Raw genomic sequence first — 16,050 nt, 5'->3', positions numbered from 1 at the left:
CGTAAAAGTATACAAAAGAAATTAATGCAGAAAAATATTTGATGTGCGATGTAATTGCGATACACTAGAGTTAACTGTGTACACGTGAAATGAAAAGTGCTTACTCCGGTAATGGGTAACTATGCATAAGATATGGCGGCAAAACTCAAATCTATTTCAATAACTATCCTCTTGGTCACAGGTTCGAATCTCACGGGAGGAGAATTTATGATTATGCCTCCTGAGTCAGAACCTGTCGCTTAAATGCGGTTTACCTAGGTTCACGTGGTTTGCAGGCTATTGCGTGAGTCCGTAGGGTTTACCCAGCGCGCACCCGAAGGGTAGCGGCTGCGGGTTACCTACGATAAAAAAATTCTGTGTATATCTATTTGAGTCTTCAAATTATCCGACAAAGAAATTAGTACAAGAAAAGATAAATACACTATTGTGTTTTGAGCACTAGGTTGGTATATAGGATCAAAAAACTGACAACATGTTTATTGGGTCAAAGTATATCCCAAAAATCGGTATATTAGTTATTTTCTCTTCTTATAAATAAGTGGCAATATATTTAAGTTATTATATATAAACTTTGACTTATAGTATTTATAAAACATATATAATCATATTGATTTATATTGGTGTTTGGTTCCATCTTTAAACGTCACAGCGTGAAAGAATGATGTCGACTAAAATGAATAATTTCGTTAAGGTTTTGATATCGAATGCAACCAGAAGACGTCTAACATGTCTAAGATGCGTATTTGTTAATATTAAACGAATGAATGGGAAGAGTTATTATGTCAAAAATAAAAATTTAAGATGACTTACAACCACAAATATTTTTACAGTAACTTTCATAGATCGCCGTCAACTGTGTTGTTTCAGCTTAATGTCAAATATCGAAGAACATGTCCTACACCAATGCAACCACTCCCCGAAAAATACTCATGACATATACAAACAAATAAATCATTCATTCACTGACAACCTAAATATACAGTTAACAAAAGGAGTTAGAATAACATCAATTCAAACTAACTATAGAGCTAGTTACTACTTTAATTGAGCAACATTGGCTATGATTAATGTAACACTAGATACATAAAGATGTTATAATGGAGTTGAAAAATGTAACATAAATAATATAAAATACTAAAATATCTGCTCTGTTCAAATAACTAGCATAATAACCCGTGCGAGGCACGGGTCATTTTCTAGATCGATTTTAGTTTTCATGGCCAAACATTCTTAACAGCATGTTCATATTTTGAATAAAATATAATTGCTTTTTATTTTAAGCTATGGTTATGTATTGCATTTCTTTATTTTCTTCTATTTTTTTATCCTGGACGAACAGTTTTCCAGGATTTGCTCTTACCCCAAATAATATTCATATTTGAACCATAGATGTACGGGTCTACGAGATGAAACTCTAAGACTACCAATGCCTATTATCCATCTGCATTTTGTTAGATGCCACGGTTGTTGGTGTCCCAACTTATGTATGAAAAGAAGGAACTACAAAGGCATTAGTATTGTAGGGATGATATTGCCTAATATAACCTGTCAAAGGCATACAGTCGCGCATATAATTATTTCTACGAAAAGAGAAACAACTGAAATTCAAAGGCCTAAAGCAAATTTAGAGTTGTCAAGCTTAAGTTCAAATATATTTTATCCTATTATTATACTAGAAAAATCATCTTTGTGCAATAATTCAAGCAGACTTTTGTTTCCTGTTTGAGGTTGTAGTGGAGTCAGCATCACCATCGATGTTTGCCAATGGTGAGGCTCCAAGACGCGTGTCATAGTGTATTCCTTGCAGCCCTGGGTAATGTTGTAACTTATGACTTTTATTTTAAATGTACATAGGGCAAATAATGTTTTTTGAAAGCAGGTGGTCTTTGTGCTACATCGCCATTCTAGGAAAAGAATAATGGATCTTAGTAATTTTGTAAATATGAAGGTGAAAATACCTTTACAATATTCAGTAATAGAAGTGTGCCTCCTCCATTTGAGAAAAGATTTTCTGTAGAGTGATGCCTATTGTTCGGTGTCCCGAAAGTGTTAAACATTCTCATGACCACCTTGAATCTGAACACAAAAATTTTAATTCATGATATTATTACAACTTTTACTTTCTGGTTGCAATGTTTGGTTGTACAGTATGGGAATGTCTTAAGTTGTAAAATATAGTAAAACAATACTCTAGATTCTTGTTTTGTATCTTATGATTCCATGTTCAATTTCTAGTAGTTTGTGAGTGTGAAGCATCGTATAATTGAATTTAATTCATTATATGGTAAGTGACAGAGGCATATATAGAGGCACTGGTATTATATTAATTTATTTTATTATAGTATTTATAGATTATTATTTTACCTATTCGTACTCATTTCATACAAATATATGGCATTCAAGAAAATGTATTACAAAAATATAACATGAAAATATGTTAAAAATATTAATAAACTCGGGGTAGTCAATTATAATTTTGAACAAGTCCCAACTCAGTTTGATCCGGGGCTCTTTACTGTACGCCATGTCCTATGTCGTTCATATATGTTGGATAAACATCTCTACTCAAATTTGATATTTAAAATTGTATTTTTTTTTATTTTAATTATCAAACTTTAGGCAATAATATGTTAATACATGTACGAAACATACTAATATTCATGTGTAGACCTAGGTCGCAATGAGCATGTAAACTGATATGAGGCAGGTAATCCAACAAACCTATAAGTATATAATCAAATGTACAGTCACACTTTAGATATACATTTGTTAACATGTTTGGTTTTGTATGAATGTGATGTGCATAAATACAGAGGAATGTTTTACCGTTGTGCAGAGGAAGTAAATTCCTAGGAGCAATCTGCACATAGTATTTTCCTGCAAGTTGTTTCACTGATAAATAAAATAAATGTATAATTAATTTAATTATCAATTATTTTTTGTTGAGAATTATTATCAATATTTAAAAAATTATAAAAAATATATTATTTTTTAATAAACATGTGAAAATACTGTTAGGCAATGCATATATCATAATACAAGTGAAGACACTATGCAGATAAAATTGACTGTGACTCAAGAAGCACGTTTGTGGAAAAAGATACTTGTAGTACTTTCTCCCGCACCTGCATTAAACACTTAACGCATTTCTTTTCTTATGGGGGCAAAATTAGTAAGCCTGGGGCTAGGGAACTCCTCTGCTCACACAAAAAACATGTACAAATTTAATGTCTTGCAGAAATAACCAAAGATTACGGGTCAAGGGGTAAACAAATAGATTATGGCATAAGTGAGAATGTGTTCAAGGCATATTAACATATTATCACATAAATAAGAATATTTGCGCCAAAGAAAAAACCTTGTAATTTTATGATATCAGAACAACAACCTTTGCTTGGGTTGGGTGCAATTTGAGGACGGACCACCTGTCGGACCTCCGCTACTAAAAGCAAAGCAAGAGCACCAGATACATTAACACTTCCTGGGAAAAATTTATAGCAGATAATTAACCAAAAAGAGACAAAATATAACACACCTAAATCAATATATTTCAATTCTAAATATATGAACATAACTAAAGAAATTATTCTTGATATATGAACATAAAAATGACATTAGACCGCATAATGCACCAACAGCGCTTAAGATGAGTACTGACTTAAAGTTCTTTCAAAGCTAGGTGCCTAAAAAGCCAAACTGTACATCAACCTTGCTGATAAAAGAATACAAAACCATAAGGCAGCATAGCAAATTGACGGATATAAAAGATTAGTATTATTTATCAAATACGATTTTATTAATTTCAGTTTAACAAAAGGCATTTAAAAGGTTAAATTGTATACAACAACATCACCACTCAATGTCAAATTGTCAATGGACACACTAACCACCATGAGTGTGGTATAAATAAGTGTTGGTTTAACACCATTTTCTGATTTTTAGTTTGAGACGATCTGAAACCCTTTTTATGCATCTAAGCTCTAAAAATTAATCTTTGTTTTTACCCACACATGTTAATATTCGATCTCAATTTTGTATACCTATTCTCAGATGGTTTAGGGCTAACATAATACTACTATAATGAACCATATTGATCATAATCAACCATCTCATTTTAAATTTGTATGTCAGGTAATGAACATACAAAATCCCACCTCTAGTTTTTCTTGATAAACAGACAACGAATTTGGTTGATTTTAACTCATCCCAAAGATCTGAATTTTAATTCAGTCGAATCTTTGAGACTCTTAAAGGATTTCTTCCGTTTTATCACTACAATCACTATCTATAAGGATATTTGTATATGCCCTATGTAACTCAAACATGACTCATTTTACATTATCAGAGTGCCTGAATGAAGATAGGGGTTATGTGATAACAAAAAAATATCAACATTAAGCCAAATTGATGATCAGGCTTACCAGACAAATTGATATGTGTATGTTAATGAAGTAACTGGCTTAGATAATTCTCTATTCGCAAGATAAATGAAATAAGAAACACCTCTGGTAATAAACTACTGCATCTTAGCTTCCATCCTCTCCGATCTTACAGTGTATTCCCCGTCATTTAACCTGTAATTAACAGATATCACAGTTTTTTAGTTTTTACCTTATAGCAGATATTCAATATACTATACTTGAAGTGGACATTGACCAAAGTATTGCATAGCACTATATACATTTCCCTATATAGAATAGTGTATATTCATTGAATTCTAACAAATATGCAGGGAACTGTTCATCCGCTACTTTAAATGCAGTTAAATGCTAAAAGAGCACATCCAGTCTTTTCTGATTATGCATAGTCCATTCAATTGCAATTTTTATACATCTGTATTAATTTTTGTGAAAGGCAAGAGTTAATTCAGATGTTTTTTTTTATTAAAATATAAAGAATTACCCTTGAGTTCTGACACCATACTCTTTCTCTCAGCCGCATTATTTAAGATGTTAATATAGATATAGATGTGATTATCCTTGTGGTCTAACATAAAAAGTACAGTGATTTCCCAAAAATATTATGAACCTGGAATCCTATAAACAGTCACATATTCCAAATCAGATACCATGTTCTAGCTTTGTTCGGGTCTTCCGCAATTAGTTTTAACTGTTCCCCTATTTTTCTAAAAGTTTTTCTTTTAAATCAGCGATTAATTAACATGGTATTATTTACAGCTGTAATTCTCCTTGTGGTTTAACAGAAAACGTGCATTGATTTCCTATGTTCCCCAAGGAAATCAAAAAATGGGAACCATGTTTTCAATCACTGGCATTGAGTGATGGAGGGTGCTTGTAAAAAATAACATGATGCAGCAATCATATATACATAGTAGCAACTCCCTATAAACATGAATTTAAAATTGAGATAGAGCCTGGGGAGTGAAAAATCCCATGAAAGAGTGGTTTGGAAGATTAGTCGCGAATAGAAATGTTAAAGAGTGAAGACCAGACTTGGGGCCATAAAAATGAGATGCGCCTAAACTAACTGGTAAAGAATGAACCTGAATGATTTGTATCAAGACGGTTAGCAGATACGTAATTGAGTAAAAAACCGAAGGCATTTCAGTAACTTCACATGACTTTTTCTAGCTCATTTTACCCATGTTCTCCTATGCCTATCAATCCATGTAAAATTAAGCAAATACATGCCTACGGTATAGATATGCCACTCCAATGTGGCTACTTGACTGAATTTTAAGTATTTAAAAAGACATGTAAGATTAATGTAGCCATTGTACCAAAATTGGCAAAAGTGGAGCTTTCTAACGACCTTGGAATCTAATTGAGATGACGCAAGATAGCGCCACCACTGAATGATAGATATGATCCACTTGCAAAAAATAATACAACAATATAAAAATCATATGCTCACAAATTATGTAACAAAACAATAGAAAAAATTATAATTCATTTAAAATATGAGTATGAGGAATGGACATTGTTAACAATTATAGAGGGCGCTGATTAAATTAATATGGCACTCCATCTGTAACCTACATTGCTAGTTTTGCATCACTATGCATCTCAAAGCTAAAAGAACCAAATTAAAATCAGAACTCTTACAGTAAATCCTTATGTCTATCTGCTAATCTTATAAGCTAATCTTGTATATTAAATTAAGTTTGTTTGCTAATCACCTTCTTTCCAAATGTCCCACTGCAAACAAGCCGCAAAAGAAGACTGAGACTCCAACAAATACAAACAAGATGGAAAGGGAAACTTAGACTCTAACATAACAACTTTAAAATCTAAGCCCCGAAAACAACATTTTTTCTGACCCAATTCTTACTCCAGTCTTATTTACCACATATTTATTAAATGAAGGCATGCCGCGAAATTGCACGCCAAAACCTTGCATATTATAATACAAAATCAATGTAAAAAACAATAATATTACTAAGACCTTAATGTTTAGCGCAAATTATGTAATATTTTCCAGCCAGTAATTTGGTAAGATTACCCGCATTCTTGAAAGTTTCACCTCTGTTGAGATATATAACTTACGCATTTTGAACACTTCTTCTGCCACGATAACTGCTGGGTGCCACCGCCTTGGAGGGTGCTTAACCGTTGTGCTTACGGGACATGTGTTACTTAGAAGAAGAACCAACTTAAACTTCAGGGAGCCTACACAAAGCACCCAAAGTAAATTCACCATAGAATTAAATTTACCAATATATAGACTTCAGAGCTTCCATTGACATTGGTACATCAAATGAAGTTCATAAATACAACTTGTGCATATAAAATGAGAGCTTACAAGAACCTTAAAAATAACAATCATTCAATTTATGATATAAACTTGAACCCCGAAACTCCAATTAGCTTCCGCATAGAGGATAAATTTGACTGTACATAATCCAGAGGGAGTAAGACGTGCACAAGAAATGAAGCAACCTGCATGATATTCCAAAAATATCCATCAGTCACAGTAAATGCAGCTCTTTGCCGCCTAATCCCTCAATCACGCTACATAAAATTAATCATGGTTTGCGTTAGCATATAAAATTAGTAATTTGACTATTAATTAATAAACTACTATCAGAACTTTGTTGCAGAATTTAACTGAATCCTTGGGAAGCCTCAGTAAACAGTAAATACTTAAAACTTAGTGACATATGTAACGAAAGGCAAAATGTATTAAATCATGAAACATTTACCCTAAAATAAAAATAAAAATAGTGTAAAAAAATTATCAATCAGCTCTCGGTGTACATTAACCTCGTTGACATGTGTATAACTGTGCAACTTCGTTAATACACACAAAAGACTGAAATCAAAACACAAGCAAATGACTATAAGAGTACATGTATTTTAATCGGAAGTAAACAATTGACTATGCCTGTGAATTTAAAAGCAATTTGAATGCTAAATATGTATTAAGAGAACTTATATCACGAATAAGTGAAAGGATCAAATTGGTTACAAGAAGTTACCTGCACAGGCTCTTTAATTGATGATAATCAACTGTTGAGGGGAGTTGAGAAGAGGAGTACTATGGTGGAGGAAAATGAAGAACCGCAGTTTGCGTGTAAATGTGTAAATATATATATATATATACTTTTTTTAAAAGGTATTGACGCGGACCTGCGTGGCATTGACGTGGAAGGAAAGCAAGTGTAGAATAAATAAAATAGTTTCATTTCCCTCCGGAGCTCCCGAGTTTATAAAATGAGCTAAAGCAAGTGTTGGCAATCTTTCGCTCCAAAAGTTTCACTCCAAAAATGGGATGAAAATATTTTACCTCCTAATCACTTCATTCCTTATCATTAAAAAACTCGGGAGCGAGCCGTTACCCAACTACGACAAAATCACCCAAAATCACAATTATTAATTACAACTCTAATAAATATGAAAACTACTACATAAATAATCACCTAAACATAATCAATCAAAATACTAGATACCAAAGTACATATGAATCCATTACATTTGATTGAGTATTGTAATCAATAAAAATGTGACACGTGTGTACCCAACTTTATTTAAATTTTATATCTCTCACATTTTACCTTTTCTAATCCCATTAGACAACTACTGTGCGTTAATTAAATTTCATAGATTCAAGTATGTTTACTTGTGAATGGAATGATCATTCCCCCAAATGAAAATTAGGTTGTTAACTTGATGAAAATGAATAGACTGGACAATTGTCCAACTCATTTCATTCTTTCATAAATTTTATTCAATCCAAAACATGTGAAATAAACTAATTCATTGAAACATATTATAATTTTAATATATTTATTTAGACAAATATTTTCAAGAAAAAATTATTTTTGAAAATCTTTTGCTCGAATAATATTTCCTAAATAATATTTTGAATAATATTTTTTGTAACTTTTCTACGGATTTTCTTACAAATTTTTATGAAATAATTTTTATGGGAATATTTTTCAGAAAACACTACTTTCCAGAATTTTTCCCCAAAACATTTTTTTGAGAATATTTTTCTCGAGAAAAAAATCCCCAGATTGTTTCTTTGAAAAATCTTTGCCGATAAGTTTTAGCTTCGAAATTAGAGATGCAGTTGCTTTTTTACCAAAAAAATTACTTACAAGCACTAAGCAAATGTGGCCGTAAATCAGTCACTTTCTTAGAATAATTGAATAATATTTATCGCACTATAACATAAAAATTAGAAAGAAAACAAATTTATAAATATTAAATTCTAAGATTTTAATATTTGAAAATCGCATTATAAATTATTTATAAATCTTAAATTGAATAAGAATATTTAGGATTATTTACAAATAACTAAATTTTAGGATTGGGAGTTACTTGATTTCCATTAGAGTTTAATATTTAAAAATGCATAAATAGTTTATAAATCTAATATTAAATAAGAATATTTAATATTATTTACAAATAAATAAATTTTAGGATCTGGGCTATTCGATTTCCAATGGGAATTTACAAGAGCTCCATATCACTGTCGGCTCTATCTCTATATAAGTAGTATACAGTTTTTTATATAAGAATTGATTAGAAACCATGTCTTCATCTAGTGAGGGAATGATAGCACTCAAGAGTTGCGAAGGCGATGTTGTGTATATTAGGGAAACAGGAGCTATACAGTCTTTGTTTATACGACGAGAGATGAAGTTTATTAAGGCTGATCCTGCGTACCCTCCTATTGATCTTGACATGATCAACACAGCGACCTTGAATAAGGTTATAGATTACTGTAATCATCATGCTGAATTTGCTAATGATAAGGCTGCTCTCGACTCTTTTGATGCTCAGTTTTTCGAGTTTGATGGGAACACGAGTTTGTTTCAGCTCATTTATGTTCGTTTCTTTGTACCCTTATTATAAGTTCTCTTTTAATTATGTTGGTACTATAATTGCGGGATGATTCATGATTGAATATTCTATCGACGTTAGTTAATCTACATTGATTTTCAAGCTTATAGGCCCAACTCAGCTGAATCATGTGTTAGGGTTTCATGGAGATCACTGTACTGTAGGAAAAGAATGCAATACTTTCTTCTCAATCCCTGTCTGTGTTATTACATGAACTTAATGGGTATCTGAATTGATGTTCTTAAGCTCCCCAATGTGCTGGACTATTCATGATCTGTTTTATACATTTAATGATTACTTCTTGAAAGTATATATATATTGAACCTTAGTATTATTACATCTTGTGCAAACTGTACTTATACATTTTTTTTCTTGTAATTTCAGGCAGCACACTACCTTAAAATATATTCTCTGATGGATTTGACATGCCGGACATTGTCACAGAATATCAAGGGAAAGAGCATTGCAAAGTTAAGGAGACTGTCAGAAAACTCGAGTGATGATGGAGAGTGCCTTATTTGAATGATATATAGTCGTGGTGAAGATTTTCCCCTCGTATTTTTAATTATTGATGGTTTTCCCCTCGTATTTGAGAGCCATCTTCTACGACCACTGCATAACCTCAAGATTCTTCTCTGTATCAGCAAAACTGAAAATAAATTACAATGAACTCCTCACTAAATGTTGGTTTGCTCGATGAATAATCATAAAACTTTCAATTTTGAACTCATTGTCATACCTATGTCACCGGTCCAATTTTAGCTCTGCACACTGTATAATGATTTGTACAATAGCCTTTTAGACAGATGGATTACATTACAGTATCCACCCTTTGGAATGTATCTTTATAGTACTAACATCCTACTACTAGCAGATTTCCCGTTCCTCGAGGCAGATGGATTACATTACCGGTCCCCATGCCTTCTGTAGTCAACATCTGTGTGAGCCTTATGATTATGAATCACAAATTTAATGGAGATGCGCCTAAACTGCTGGTTGTCACTGTGTATATATATCTACAAACTTCCACATATAAATTTGGATAGTACCGTACAGTGTGAAGCCTCTGTATTTTCTCTGTCAGCATAATGTCGTGGACTCGTAGTTCATTTTGTTGAGAGCCTCCAGGTATTCTTGAATGCTGCAGGATCAGAACAAAAAAGGGACTTATGACCTCATACTTTACTAATTTGCTAAGGGATCAGAACAAAAAAGGAACCTTAGTATTATTACAGCTTGTGCAAACTGTACTTATACTTTTTTTTCTTGTAATTTCAGGCAGCATACTACCTTAAAATATATTCTCTGATGGATTTGACATGTCGAACAATGTCACAGAATATCAAGGGAAAGAGCATTGCAAAGTTAAGGAGACTGTCAGAGAACTCGAGTGATAATGGAGAGTGCCTTATTTGAATGATATATAGTCGTGGTGAAGATTTTCCCCTCATATTTTTTAGATTGATGGTTTTATTTTGATATCAATTTTCTAAGATTTTTGGTCTTTGGTATGATTCCTGGATTGTTATGTTTTGGAAAATTAAACCGGGTATCCTTGGTTGGATTTTCTTTGAATAAATTTTAACTTTCGTCACAACTATATATAGATGTATCTTTTTGCTCTTTTATTTTCTGTTTTTTTTGGAAATTTTGCTTGGTTATATAATATGTGTTTCTTGGCATACGTTTTGGGATTAAGTTTGTCAAAATTTCTCTTCAATTTGTCTTACGCTGATGTGAAACTTTGGCAAATCATATAATTTTGCTATATTCCAATTTTGCGTGCCACTAAGGATCAGTAATCTAATGATAGATGTGCATGGAAATGCCAAGTCCATGGTGGCCACCAAAAAAAAAATCTCTGATAATATAATCTGAATACCGCTTCTATAAAAGTATTCTAGGAGGACATCATTTCACAATTTCACTTTTACAAGGAATTATAAACTGCGTTTGATTGCTATATGGTTGCTTGCTAGCAGGATTAGTAGATACTTGTATTTTTTTGGTTCTCAATCTTCTAGAGATCAGACGATAAATGTTGAAACATAGGATAGAAAATTAAGTTCTGGATTTACAGCATCTATCTTGTATTAGAGAGCCATCTTTTATGATTACTGTATCACCTTTCACCTCTCTTTTCCCAAGATTCTTCTCTGTATCAGCAAAACTGAAAATAAAATATAATGAATTCCTCACCAGATGTTGGTTTGCTCGATGAATAATCATAAAACTTTCAATTTTGAACTCATTGTCATACCTATGTCACTGGTCCGATTTTAGCTCTGCACACTGTAAAATTATATGTACAGTATCCACCCTTTGGACTGTATATTTGTACTAACATCCTACTACTTGCAGATCTCTCGTTCCTTTAGGCAGATGGATTACATTACTGGTCCCCTTGCCTTCTGTAGTCAACATCTGATTGAGCCCTGTGATTATGAATCACAAATTTAATGGAGATGGTGCCTAAACTGCAGGTTGCCACCGTGTATATATCTACAAACTGCCACATATAAATGTGGATAGTAACACACAGTGTGAAGCCTCTGTTTTTTCTCTGTCAGCATAATGTCGTGGACCCGTGGTTCATTTTATTGAGAGCCTCCAGGTATTCTTGAATGCTGTAGGATCAGAACAAAAAAGGGACTTATGACCTCATACTTTACTAATTAAGGTACTGTATTTACAATATCAGTTCAACATGTGTGGGCCAGCAAAGTTGGAGAAGAAGATGACTTGAGCGCATGGAAGAAAAAGATGTTGGCATCTGTAACCTCGCTGAATGAAATCTTTATAATGTAAGGTGTAGAAAATAAGAATCTAAACTGTACTAAATCAGAAAACTTATTCAACTTGAATCCAACCATAGATAAGAGTGCATATTTATACATCAGTGCCTATTCTAGAATGATCTTTTACTGCTGGTTCATGAATTATCGGAAGCTGGACAGTTTCTTATTCTTTATTACTTATTACAGCAGACTTTTCAATTATCTAGCTATATCATCGCTTCTAGTTAAATCTGGAACATTCTGGACTCTTCAGTCGACATTGGTTTGTCTTCCAACATCCCCCCTCAATGTCGACGACCTGTTGCATACACCAAGTAAGGAGCGAAACTTGTTTATCTTTGTAACTGGCAAGCTCTTGGTGAAAATATCTGCAACCTGTTGTTCACTGTTTACTGGACTCAAATCAATTTCTCCACTTAAAACCTTCTCTCGAATATAATGATGTTGAACCTCAATGTGTTATGTGTTTTGTCCTGGCATGAAATACCGGATTTGAAGCAAGTCGACAGAATAGTCAACACTTGTACCAATATCTCGAAGTATTCCTAAGAGCCATGAACATTCTTGAGCTGCCATTGTTGCAGCTCGATACTCGGCTTCTGTAGATGACAAAGCAACAGTTGGTTGCTTCTTACTACACCATGAAATGGCTCCGGATCCCAAGCTAAAAGTGTAACCTGACGTAGACCTTCTTGTTGACGGATCCCCGGCCCAATCCGCATATGTGAAACCAAATAACTCTTTAATTTCTTTAGCTTCATATAAAATACCATAATCCATTGTACTTCTGACATATCTAAGAATGCGCCGAACTGCTTGCAAGTGTGGTCTTCTTGGTCTTCTCATGAACTGACTTACAATTCCCACTGCATAACAAATATCTGGACGGGTAATGGTTAGGTACATGAGACATCCAACTAACTTCCGATATAAACACGGATCCCTCAATTCATCACCATCTTCTTTTCTTAATTTTCGATTTACTTCCATTGGTGTAGAAATGAGTTTGCAATTCTCCATTCCAAATTTATTTAGCATATCCTCGGTATATCTCTTCTGGCACAAAAACAACCCCTTTGGAGTTCTTTCAATTTCCAGACCAAGGAAATGTTTCAGTTCTCCAAGGTCTTTCATTTCAAATCTTCTTTGAAGATTTACACGTGTTTCTCTAATTTCTTCCAAAACATCACCAGTAATTATAAGATCATCTACATATAATAGAATGATAGCAACTTTTCCTCTAATTTTCTTCACAAAAAGACTGGAATCACCTGCTGATATATGATAACCACAAAATATTAGAAATTCTGCAATTTTTCCGTACCAAGCTCTCGGCGCTTGTTTAAGTCCGTAAAGAGCTTTTTTTAACTTGCACACGTATTCGGGATTTCTTTTATTAACAAATCCTGCAGGTTGTTCCATGTAAATTTCTCGATCCAAGTCACCATACAGAAAAGCATTTTTTACGTGCATTTGCCAAAGTTTCCATGACTTGCTAGCCGCTAAAGATATTAACACTCTAATCGTTGTCATTTTCGCCACCGGTGAGAATGTTTCATCGTAATCAATTCCATATTCTTGAGAAAATCCTCGTGCAACTAGTCGTGCCTTGAATCTCTCGATAGAACCATCATTCTTCCTTTTTATTTTGTATACCCATTTACAAGAAATAGGCTTTACTCCTTCTGGTCTTGGGACAAGCTCCCAAGTTTCATTTCTTATAAGTGCCAAAATTTCTTCCTTCATTGCACCCTCCCATTCATGAATTCCTTTAGCTTCTTGATACGTTCTAGGCTCCTCTTGTTGTATTTCAGATGCATAACTTTCAGCTAGTGATATAACATCAACGTAACTAGCATGTGCATACCTAGGATTAGGTCTCCTTATCCTTGTAGACCTCCTTGCCGCTGGTTGTTTATTGGGACATTGATCTTGGGCATTGCTTGTATCTTCTCTCGCGTTAGAATTCGGTTCATCAACCTCAGGCGTTTCTTGTCCAGATTTGCCTACAAGTGAGTCATCTTGAAACTCCATAGATATGGTTGTTGTGTTATCATACATCTTTTTCTCCGAAATTATCTTGTTATCAGGTGACTACCATGATGATGCTTCATCAAACACAACATCTCGAGATACATAAACTTTATCTGTTAAAGGATCAATGCACTTCCAACCTTTCTTCCTTTGGTCATAGCCGACAAAGATACACTTTGTTGCCTTCTTCTCTAATTTTGTTCTTAATTGTTCAGAAACAAACACATAACAAACACAACCAAATACTCTGAAGTGTGATACAGTAGGCCTTTTCCTGTACAAAACTTGGTAAGGTGATCGAGAACCAAGTTTTTTTTGAGGTAATCGATTTATGACATGTGCTGCTGTTAGCATACATTCAGCCCAGTAACGGGGTGCGACATTCTTCGCATGAATCATGCTTCTACAAGTCTCACCCAAATGCCTATTCTTCCTTTCGGCAACCCCGTTCTGTTGGGGCGTGTAGGAACAAGTAAACTGATGATAAATTCCTTCTTTGATCAAATATTTCTCAAAATCTTGTGATGTGTATTCTCCCCCATTGTCGGTCCTTAAGCATGTAATTCTTTGTTTGAACTCATTTTCTACCCCGCTTTTAAACTCGACAAACTTTTGATATACTTCTGATTTTTCTACCAGAAAGTAAACCCATACATATCGAGAGAAATCATTGATAAATGTGAGCATATAGCGCTTTCCTGAACAAGAAGGTGTACGAACACGTCCAAATAAATCTGAATGAATGAGTTGTAAAGGTCTGGAAGACCGTACCTTGGATTCATGAAATGGTTGTCTATGTGCCTTACCAAATTGACAACCTGCACAAACTCTGTCATGAAGTATCTTTAGATTTGGTAAGCCGAGAACAGATTTATCCTTCATCATTGACTCCAAGCGGGAATAGTTTACATGTGCCAGTCGAGCATGCCAAAGATCAGTTGTCTCATGTTGACGTGTTTTATCAACATATGCTGTTCCCGCTGATAATACATATAACTTCTTTACTTTCTTTCCTTCCATTAAAACATCACCATGAACCTCTGCATTTGCTAGTACTGTAACAGTATTTGGACCAAATAACACATAATGTCCTGCATCAGTAATTTGTGGAACCGATACCAGATTCTTTTTCATTCCTGGAACATGATATGCATTTTCCAGAATATGAGAATTTCCTTGAGTAGTTGAAATTCTCAAGTCACCAACATGTTCCACTGAATGAATTGTATTATCAGCGGTGACAACTGCATCATTGCCATTGTATTTTTGCAAATTTGTGAACTTATTAATATCACTAGTTAGATGATGAGAACAACCTGAATCAACTATCCAATCAGTTGCATAGTCGATTCTTTTATTAGTAAATAGACAATTATTGGCATCTGTTGTCGTTTCTTCAATTGCTGAAGTGAAAGCAAAATCAATTTCTTCTTCTTCATCTTTTTTTTCGGTCACTGCATATGAAGCTTGAACATCCCATTCTTCCTCGTCACTTTCTTCTGCAACATTCTTATTTTTGTCAGAATTTATCTCAGCTGTATTGCCCTCTACCAATTTTGCTTTACAGAATCTAGCAAAATGGCCGGGCTTGCCACAGTTGAAACAAACTTTCTCCTTCCACTTGTTGGTTTCTTCGTTTCTTTTATCTTGGCCATTAGAAGACCGCCACTTGGATCCTCCAAATTTATAGTTATTCTGTTTCCTCTATTGAAAGGCTGGTCTCTTCCTTCCTTTTTCTGAAAACAAAGCTTCATCATGATCTTTCACGGAAAGGTCACTCATTTGCTTAGCAAGTGTCTCCTGATTTACCAGGAGATTTTCAAGTTTCAACAATGTTGGTTGTGTAGGCCAGCCACCAATAGCAGTAATAAACCCGTTGAATTCAGGCCGGAGTTCGCGAATAATGATTC

At 33.9% G+C, this 16,050-nt stretch overlaps 1 protein-coding gene and 1 long non-coding RNA gene across 7 annotated transcripts; one reads left to right on the top strand and one right to left on the bottom strand.

Moving 5' to 3' along the window:
- Positions 1-1,118: 1,118 nt before the first annotated feature.
- On the bottom strand, positions 1,119-7,519 carry LOC141693538 (uncharacterized). 4 transcript variants are annotated; one of them, XR_012563144.1, is made up of 8 exons: positions 7,439-7,519; positions 6,763-6,899; positions 6,507-6,629; positions 4,422-4,574; positions 3,389-3,481; positions 2,827-2,877; positions 1,959-2,076; positions 1,119-1,809 (listed from the first exon to the last, which is right to left on the bottom strand). It is a non-coding gene; the product is annotated as an uncharacterized LOC141693538 (long non-coding RNA). The 4 variants fall into 4 exon arrangements; XR_012563142.1 differs by having other exon boundaries at positions 2,827-2,892; positions 6,769-6,899; XR_012563141.1 differs by having other exon boundaries at positions 6,769-6,899.
- Positions 7,520-8,992: 1,473 nt separating this feature from the next.
- On the top strand, positions 8,993-12,163 carry LOC141693176 (SKP1-like protein 20). Of its 3 annotated transcripts, none has more exons than XM_074498194.1 (4): positions 8,993-9,293; positions 9,693-10,436; positions 10,587-10,740; positions 11,670-12,163. In XM_074498194.1, exons 1-2 carry the CDS (start codon positions 8,997-8,999, stop codon positions 9,828-9,830), a joined length of 435 nt encoding a protein of 144 aa, XP_074354295.1. In that variant the 5' UTR covers positions 8,993-8,996; the 3' UTR covers positions 9,831-10,436; positions 10,587-10,740; positions 11,670-12,163. The 3 variants fall into 3 exon arrangements, with proteins under 3 accessions (XP_074354295.1, XP_074354296.1, XP_074354294.1); XM_074498195.1 differs by having other exon boundaries at positions 9,693-10,740; positions 11,670-11,922; positions 12,010-12,163; XM_074498193.1 differs by having other exon boundaries at positions 9,693-10,740.
- Positions 12,164-16,050: the final 3,887 nt, after the last annotated feature.

This window comes from Apium graveolens, chromosome 10 (genome assembly GCF_009905375.1).
Source record: "Apium graveolens cultivar Ventura chromosome 10, ASM990537v1, whole genome shotgun sequence".
In the NCBI taxonomy this organism is placed as follows: Eukaryota; Viridiplantae; Streptophyta; class Magnoliopsida; order Apiales; family Apiaceae; genus Apium; species Apium graveolens.
This window is presented reverse-complemented; position numbering and strand designations above follow the sequence as displayed.

Excerpts from the sequence above, each read along its gene's own strand:
- LOC141693176 (XM_074498194.1), top strand. The coding sequence starts at position 8,997 with ATGTCTTCATCTAGTGAGGGAATGATAGCACTCAAGAGTTGCGAAGGC. Across the intron at positions 9,294-9,692 it reads GTTTGTTTCAGCTCATTTAT|GCAGCACACTACCTTAAAAT; the intron begins GTTCGTTTCTTT and ends TTGTAATTTCAG.